At 41.4% G+C, this 9,492-nt stretch overlaps 1 protein-coding gene across 1 annotated transcript; it reads right to left on the bottom strand.

The window, feature by feature from the left end:
* Window positions 1-618: 618 nt before the first annotated feature.
* LOC105098292 (ribosome biogenesis protein NSA2 homolog) lies at window positions 619-1,479 on the bottom strand. The gene has a single exon (XM_064491873.1). The coding sequence runs from the start codon at window positions 1,399-1,401 to the stop codon at window positions 619-621; it is 783 nt and encodes a 260-aa protein (XP_064347943.1). The 5' UTR covers window positions 1,402-1,479.
* Between the last annotated feature and the right edge of the window lie 8,013 nt (window positions 1,480-9,492).

Raw genomic sequence — 9,492 nt, 5'->3', positions numbered from 1 at the left:
TCCTTTCCTACTTTACAAAAGCCATCTTCTCATTTTTTTCCTTTTAACACTTTTATATTTCTGGAAATGGTGTTTGTCAACTTAGGTGCCGTTCTTATCAAAGGGTTTCGCATTAATTTGGTTTGTATCTTCCCTGCTGAGTTCACATTGCCCACCCTCTCCCTGCACTCCCTTCTTGCTACGTCTCTCCATCTTCGTGACGTCTGGGCCTCTTTCAACAAAAGATATAGATGAACTGACTGCGTCTACATGTCCTAGGGGGGCTTTCAAAAGTTTCACTTTTTTTCCCTTATCAGTTAAGGAAATAGATTTTTAAACTATAAGGAGAAACGTATTTGTAAATTCTTTATTTTTAAATATTGACAAAACTTACTTAATATTGCCTCCAGAGCCAATCCCAAGCAGAGACAAAAATTGTTTAAATATGTCATTATTTTCTCCCACCCACTTCTTTTTTTTTTAATGTTTGTTTATTTTATAACAGTAAAATAGTTTTCTTGGTGACTACAGACATGTAAGGCTGCCTGGTAGTATTCAGAAACATCTCTGTCATAGTTTCCTGATTGATGTGTAATTTTCAATAATTATAAGGAGTTGGTTATTTGTGTGTCACTGCTATCAAACCGGTAAGACCGCATTTCTGCATCCGTCATTTTCAGGGCTGTTGGTAACCTGGGCATATTTTCCCCAAGTGACCTTGCCTCCTTGTGTCACAAGGCCCAACTCGCGCACGTTCACGTCAGTGACGGCACCTTTGGTGGTAGCACCCAAGCTTGTATATAGTCGGGATGAGGGCTTCTTCTTGCCACCAAGTACTGGCGGCCAAAACGTAGCTTTCAGTTCAGGGCGTGTTACGTGGGCCTTCTTGAAACCTAAACCCATTGGCCTAATGAATCTTTCATATTTAGGTGGTTTTCGAGTAAAGCCATCTCCAGCAAAGCAGGCTTTAGTAACCATCCTCTTCCTGGCTTTCTTCTTCCTCTTTCCTGTTCGGATAACTTTTAATACTTCTGTTTCTCCCTGGGCACGAACTTTGGGCAGCGGGACTTCCCACTTTCCCGCTTTCTCTTTCCGTTTTTGTGTAATCTTATTGGGAGGTACTTTAGCTCGGGACTGTCCCTCCCCGTCCAGGAGATATGCAGGCACTGCTCCTTGTGGGGTCTTTTCATCGTTCTTCTGTTTGGTGTTTCTCTTTCCGTGCATCTTGATAGTCTTTTTCATTTGTATTTTCTCAGCATGGCGCTGTTTATGGTGGAGCTTAGCTCTCAGACCAATCATCTTTTTTGCCTTCTTTGAACGTTCATGAGCCTCTCGGCCTTCCTTCTTTCTCTTTTTCTCATGGCAATCCAAACGGTATCCATAGCGCTTGAGGTGTAACTCAGTATATTCGTTTTGTGGCATGGTGACGGCCACCGAGCCGCCGGTGCGGCAGCCGGGGAGGGGAGAAGCTCTCAATTTTCGGGTCTCAGAGGCCCACAAGTCGACTACACACCACTCTCCCACCCACTTCTATACCTCTGTTCCCATCTCTGTTCGCTAGTGGGAAGCTAAGAAATTTTATTTTTGCTCTACAAAAACCACAGCCACCTTGGAGTAGTCAGGGTGCCGTTTTAGGCCAGTTACAGAGAATTAAAACATCATAAATATTTCATAACTGAATCCCTGTCTGTATTAAAGTATCTTCTACAATCCCTTCTTGATTCAGACCCATCTTGCATCACTATAACAGTTTATATCCCATAATAATCAGAATCTTTAGATGAATGGCAGGAGAGGCCTGTTTCCCTTTTTTGGGCGGGAAGGTGTGAAATGGGTGGGAATCAGTCAAATACATACCTTCTTATTTCATAACCTACATCCTGCTCATACAGACTCAGAAATTTCAGAGCCGTTTCTCTACTCTCAACTTGCAGTCACTGATGTGACCCTTGAAGATCAAGTTGCCCATTCCAATCACCCAGCATTTCTCCATCGGGGATCACAGAAGGCGTAGATTTTCTTATTTTAATCATCACAGCCTTCCCTGCACTCTGCATCTGTTCTAACAGCAGCTTGAACATTTTTCTACTTTCTACTTCACTATGGTTTAATGGTCTGTTTAGTTAATTACCTCTTCTCCTAGACTGAAATATCAGGAGGGTGGGAACCATATCCTATTTCTTGCTTTAGTCCTTATGCCTAGAAGAGAGCAGGTGCTCAATAAAGAACTATCGCCTGGAACAAAAGAATTACTGGAATTAGAAGGCATAGGTTCTGAGACTGTCAGAGGTGACTCAAGCTAAAAATAACTGTGAACTGGCCACAGCATTTGTTTTTTGTTAGTTTATGTTTATTGAAGTGTAGTTGATGTACAATATTATATAAGTTACAGGTTCACAGTGTAGTGATTCATAGTTTTTAAAGATTACATTCCATTTATAGTTATTATAAAATATTGACTATATTCCCTGTTTTCTACACTATATCCTTGTAGTTTATTTTATACCTAATAGTTTGTTCCTTTTAATCCTCTACCCCTATGTGGCCCCTTCCCCCTTCCCGCTTCTTGCTGGTAACCACTATATCTGTGAGTTCTGCTTCTTTTTGGTTATATTCACTGGTTTATTGTATTTTTTAGATTCCACATATGAATGATGTCATACAGAATTGGTCTTTCTCTGTCTGACTTATTTCACTTAGGATAATACCCTCCAGGTCTACCTATGTTGTTGCAAATGGAAAGGTTTCATTCTTTTTTATGGCTGAGTAGTATTCCATTTTTTATATACCACAGCTTCTTTCTCCATTCATCTGTTGATGGACACTTAGGTTGCTTCTGTATTTTGGCAATTGTAAACAATGCTGCTATGAACATTGGGGTGCATGAATCTTTTCCAATTAGTGTTTTTGTTTTTTTCGGATATATACCCAGGAGTGGAATTGTTGGATCATATGACAGGTCTATTTTTAGTTTTTTGAGAAACCTTCATACTGTTTTTCATAGTGGCTGCACCAATTTACATTCCCAGCCACAGTATAGGAAGTTTCCTTTTCTCCACATCCTCACCAACATTTGTTATTTGTGTTCTTTTTGATAATAACCATTCTGACAGGTGTGAGGTGATATCTCACTGTGGTTTTGATTTGTATTTCCCTGATGACTAGCAATGTTGAGCTTCTTTTCATGTGCCTGTTTGGCCACATCCTTTATAAAAATTAGGCACAAAGGACCTGTGCATTGACTGGCTAACTGGCCCAAGAAATTCAAGAGCATGGTGGAGCGACCACAGACATTTTTTCCTAAACTTTTTTATTATAAAAAAGCTCATACACAAAGAAACGTTACACCAAAAATAGTATTGTGGACACCTGTTTACCTATGAGCTAAGTAACAAAATGTCTACAATTGTTAGTATTCAACCATATTTGCTTTATCTATAAAGATTTGTAGATGTTTTTAAATAGCTGTCATGTTAAAAAAAAAAAAAAAAGACAGTCTTTATAAAGAGAGCATCTAAAGAAAGGCCTCTAAAAGGTTATTCCACTGCCCAGGGAATGAAGACCAGATCACTGATGGAAGTTTCAAGGCCTTTTGTGATCTGGATCTTGCTAACTTTCTTTTTGGATCTACTTGTTGCTGCCCCTCCACTTCGTCCCCTTCTCCAGCCAGGCTGAACTGCCTTAAATCAGCATCCAGCTTTCTGTCTCCTCCCTCGGGGTCTTTGCACATGCCATTCCCTTTGCCTGGTGCTTTACCTCCATCCACCTCCATCGGGCTGATTCCGACTTTGCTTCTCAACTTAAATGTGTTCTGCCTCCTTCCTTCCCGACACATTCTAGAAGCTTCTACCACTTGCTTTCCCAGCACTTCTAGCAGAGCTCTTAAAACATGATGTGACATAAGAAGAAATTGATATTTGACCTTTGCCCCCTTTCCTGGCACACAGCTCTGAAACCCTTGTAATCTCTAAAGTAATAAGTATTGTTTTGTATGCTAATGAGATAGCCTGGGGCTAGTGCTCCTGGATGGAGGCTGGTTGCCAGGGAAATGGACCATATCATTAGAGGATTGGAACTTTTAGCTTCGCTCCCCAACCTCCAGGGTGGGGAGAAGGTCTGGGGTTTAAGTCAGTTACTAATTGCCAATGATTTAATCAATTGTGCCTATGTAATGAAGCCTCCATAAAAGGGGTTCAGAATGCTTCCAGGCTTAAGGAACACATGGATGTGCTGGGAGGGTTGTGCGCCCGGAGAGGACATTGAAGCTACACCCCTTTCCACATACCTCACCCTATGCATCTCTTCCATGTGTCTCTTCCTGAGCTGTATCCTTTTATAATAAACTGGCAATCTAGTAAGTAAACTTTTTCTGAGTTCTATAACCTGTTCTAGCAAACTGTCAAACCTGAGGAAGGATCATGGGAACCCCCAATTTATAGCTAGTCAGTCAGAAATACAGGTAAAACTTAGGACTTGCAACTGATGTATGAATTTGGGGGTGGGGGGTGCACTCTTGTGGGACTGATCCCTTAACCTGTGGGGTCTAATGCTAACTCCAGGTGGTTAGTAACAGAATGGAGTTACATTGTAGGACACCTAGAAAGCTGTCTGCTGAGAACTGGAGAATTGCTTGGTGTGAAAAATCCACACATTTGATGTCAGAGTGTTGAAAGTAGTAGAGAAAAAAGCAGAGGTTTGCCTTTAGCTGGTGAGCAGAAGAAATGGGAGTTTTTCCTTTACTTGGCATATGTTTCTCTACATCATTAGACCTGATTTAGATGATAAATGTTACATTTCATTTATCTCTGAGCCTCCAAGCCTAACCAAGGCTTTTCACACAGTAAGTGCTCCATGAATATTTACTGAGAGAATGAGTTCCTGAAGTCACTAGACTAGGTAGGCATTACAGGAGTTGAGGAGCTGAATGCCCTTGGCAAATCTTTCCCTCTTTTGGCCTTAGTTTCCCCATTTGCGCTCAGCGTGCTCAAGACCTCAAACTCCATTATTCCATAGTGCCAAAAGGAGTAGATTTTAGAGCTACTAAATACCAACCAGTTTCTATGGCAACCACAGGTTCTATTGGCCCAGAGCTGCAGAAGTTCAATTGGAATGTACCAGGCAGTCGAAGATTACAGAGGCCCTCTCTTCTCCCAGAGGCCACCCAGAGGCAAATGATATGGTCTGTCTTCTCCCCCTTGCCAAATCCTCAATCCCAGACCTGTTTCTTATGTCCCTAGAGATGTAACAAATGGTTGCTATAGAAACAGCATCCCTCCTGAAAGCCTTTGCTCTCTCTGTGCAGACTGCTCCTGGCTATGTGGGTAAACTCCCAGTGATTGCAAGATGGGTCCTGATAAAAGCTGGCTCAAGGGGGAAAACCAGGAAAGAGCATCAAGTACAACACAGGGCCTCTGTAGTGAGCTTTCACTTATACCAGCTCATCTTATCCTAAGTCAGCTGGTGAAGTGATTGTTACTCTCCCTAGTGCACAGATGAGGAAACCAAAGCTCCTCTCAGAGAATTAAGAGGCTTTCCCCTGGTCACAGAACTAGAGTGTGAAAACAGTGATTTAAAGTCAAGTCTGATTTCAAAGCCTATGTTCTTAGCCATTAGGTGTTGCTGCCTCATAATTCAAGCAGGTAACAGTGAGACCTTAGCGCTATGTTTGGAGAAAAGAGGATTCCTGGAACAGACCAGGTACCAGGGAGTCACCAGCAGTCTAGTCTCCCAAATCTGGAAGATGATTTAAGAATGTCTGCAGCTGGTGCCAATGTCCAGTTGGAAGGACAAGGCAGGATATACCAGGCACTGGCAGAATTCAAGGTCATGGGACTGTAGGGAAATCACACGTCCTCAAAGTCTTACTTCTCTCTTTTAGTTCACTTAATTCTCATAAGACTCATAAGAAGCAGGTTATTGTGCCCATTTTACAGATAGGCACACTGAGGCTCAAAAAGTTGACTTGTCCAAAGTTAAGTACCAAGTAAACAGTTGAAAAAGAGCTTACTCTCGATCTTTTGATTATAATTCCTGTGCCCCAAGCACTAACATTTTAATCATCTCTAGTCACAGAGGGCATGGCCAGCATAGATGATAATGATAATGGACACCATTTTTTGAGACTTATGTGTTCAAGAAAGTTAAGGGACTCACCTAAGGTTTAATATTCTCTCCCATCCTCACTACAACCCCGTGGAGTAGACATTACTGTCCCATTTTATAGATTAGGAAACTGAACTCAGACAGGTAAAGTGTGAAATATAATAAGAAATGTATAATTGGTCTTCACCCTGGTTTCTAGCTCCTAAAACAAGTTTCCAAAGCAGTGAGAGTGATAAAGGTGTTTTGTTATGTTAGTGAGGTGACTTTTGGACTAGACCTAAAGATGAGGGCTGGTTGTCAGCTGAGTCAACCACGTGATTAGAGAGTTGAAACTTTCAGTCCGACCTCTGACTTCCAGGGAGGGTAGAGGGGCTTGAGATTGAGTTCAGTCCCCAATGGTTTATGACTTAATAAGTCATGCCTGTGTAATGAAGCCTCCTAAAAACCCAAATGGACAGGAATCATAGACCTTCCAGATTGATGAACACATGAAGATTTGGGGGGAGAGGTGTGTGCTCAAAGAGGGCTTGAAAGTTCCAGACCCTTTTCCCATACATTGCCCTGTGTATCTCTTCATCTCACTGTTGACTTGTGTCCTTTAATATCTTTTGTAATAAATCAATAATCTATGAAGCAAATCATTTTCCTGAGTTCTGTGAGCCTCTCTAGCAAGTTAATCAAACTCAAAAAGGAGGTGATGGGAACCTGACTTATAGCCTGTTGATCAGAAGTACAGGTAACAACTTAGGCTTGTGACTGGCATCGGAAATGAAGGGTAGTCTTGTGGGATTGAGCTCTTATCCTGGACTCTAATGCTATCTCCAGGTAGACAGCATCAGAATTGAGTTGAAATGTAGGACACCCAGTTTGTGTCAAAGAATTGCTTGCTGGTGTGGGAAAACTTTCCCCCACAAGCACACACACACACATTGGAATGGGTGCTCAGAGCCTTTTTATGAAGGGGCTTTCCCAAGATTATCAAATAAGTAACTTGGTAGAAGCTGAATTTCAACTCAGGTATATCTGATTATAATCTCCTCCACAACCAAACCGGATCTGTAAAAAACTGGCAATTATTTCATTTCTCTTTACCTTGCCTACTCTGATAGATTCCTCAGCTTAGAAAGCCTTCACTTGTCAAATCCAAGCCCTCTTATCTGTATCAGTGTTTTGGCTGCATGTGACCCAAAATAACAAGAGTTTAATGATGGAACATTATTTTTCTTTCACATAAGAAAGCCTCAGAGGTAGATAGCCCAGAGCTGGCATGGCAACTTTGGAATGATCAGGAACCCAGGCCCCTACCAGCTGTCTCTCTGTCATTCTTAGGGTATGACCTTCCTCCTCAGGGTCCAAGGAGTTGCTAGAATCACAGCCTCCATGCCCAAGTGCCAAGCAACCTGAAGGAGGAAGGAATAAAAGGTAATACATGTCCTTCCATGAAGAGACTTCCTGGAATTACTATATAACATATTTATTTACATCCCTGGTCAAACTTAGCCACACCCAGCTGCCACACCTAGCTGCAAGGGAGGCTGGTGACCATATCATTCGACAGGGCATTCTGTTACTGAGGAGGGAGGGAAGAATGGATGATAGAGCAAGCAACCAGCAGTGCTGGTCACATCATCCTTCAAGGATCAGCTTTAGTTTCACCTCTTTCTTGAAGCGCTTCTGACCATCAAAGCCCAATGCGATCTCCCTCCTCTGAACTCTCATTGCATTTACCAAGGTGGCTTTTGGCATGCACTGTACTAGCTTCTGTATGATTTATGTGCCAGATATGATAGGTAGAGGGATGATGTGGGACAGATATATCTGAGCCTGAAAAATGGATATAGGTTGTATACACATAGATACAGATGCACATGTGAACAAAGATTTAAACTTTCAGTGGGTAGCACAGTGATTCAGAAAAAGTACAAAGAGTCAAACAGACCCAAGTGTAAGCCCCATCTCGGCCCATAATTTCTATGCCAATTTGTAGGTTAATTAACCTAAGCCTCAATTTCTTGATCTGTAACATGAAGACCATAACTGAACCTAGCTAATAAGGTGGTTTTGATCGCTGCATAAGATAATGCATGTAAACAACTTGGCACTTTGCCAGGCACATAGTAAGTACTCATTAAATATTAGCCACTCTTATTTCTCCTTCATTCCTCACCATGGCCCAATGAAATGATGACATACTTTTGAAAAGAGGGAAGTGAAGCTCAGAGAAGTTAAAAGAACTTGCCTAAGGTAACACTGCTACTGGTGGTACTCAGACAGGAACTTGAACCTGCCCTCAAATCCTGAGCACCTAATTCAAGACCCCGTCTTCGGTCTCTTTTCACCCCTGACATGTCAAATACATAATTCGTCTGCTATAACAAAGTCAAATGAATCAGCTGTCACTCCGCCTTTTGCTTTAAGGCCTTCTAGGCTGTTATCTCTATGGCACAATGCAATACAGGGAAAAATATTTTTCATTTTCAAGATAAGGATCATTTTCATATGAAAACCATACAGGGTGGAAAATCTGATTAGAAAGCTTTTATTTAGAAAGAAATTAGCTCAAGGCAGCCTTTTTGGCTAGCAGAGGAATGACAAGGAGAAGCAGATGCATCTAAGTAAACATGCAGCCGCTCTCCCTCGGAGATGCAATTTGGCATTCCAAGCCGCGAACTTCATTTGCTTCAGGAACAAAACCATTTGAGTCTCCACCTCACTAAAAAATCAAGATATTTTCATAAGCGATAACTCAATTTTGAGAGATAATTGGCTTTGGGAATGAAAGATTCAGTGCACTCACATACATTTCTAAAAATTAGGAGGTATGCGTAGTCCACTGTAACGGATAACCGAAGTGGAGGGCGCTTCTACTGTCTGTCCTGAGCTGGGATCAGGAGCACATCAGATTTTTCACAGTCCTCTAAGGTGTATCCTTCTTAATGTGAAGACGCTCAGATTCAGTGTCAAAACTCCCGGGCTCTAGTTCTGGATGCTGCCGTGAGATAACTGCCTTTACATGCAAGCCACCCTCTCTCTCTGCCTTTCCATTTTAACTTCAATAAAATGAGAGTTAGGCTATGTGACCACTGAGGAACCTTCCAGCTGAAACCATGTTTTATATCTAGACCTGGGATTAATTCTGGACACTTGCAAAGAATTAAGTAAAGCATATGAAATGTTATAGGTCCCATTTTAATTTGTTTTGTCTGCTGACTTTTGTTCTTTTTTTTAACATTTTTTATTGATTTATAATCATTTTACAATGTTGTGTCAAATTCCAGTGTTCAGCACAACTTTTCAGTCATACATGGACATATACACACTCATTGTCACATTTTTTTCTCTGTGAGCTACCATAACATTTTGTGTATATTTTCCTGTGCTATACAGTATAATCTTGTTTATCTATTCTAC

Source organism: Camelus dromedarius, chromosome 12 (assembly GCF_036321535.1).
Source record: "Camelus dromedarius isolate mCamDro1 chromosome 12, mCamDro1.pat, whole genome shotgun sequence".
Classification (NCBI taxonomy): domain Eukaryota; kingdom Metazoa; phylum Chordata; class Mammalia; order Artiodactyla; family Camelidae; genus Camelus; species Camelus dromedarius.
Note: the sequence above shows the minus strand (reverse complement) of the source record. Positions and strands in the feature narration are given on the sequence as shown.

Bases quoted from the DNA above. Each gene is read 5' to 3' on its own strand.
- LOC105098292 (XM_064491873.1), bottom strand. From the start codon at position 1,401: ATGCCACAAAACGAATATACTGAGTTACACCTCAAGCGCTATGGATAC.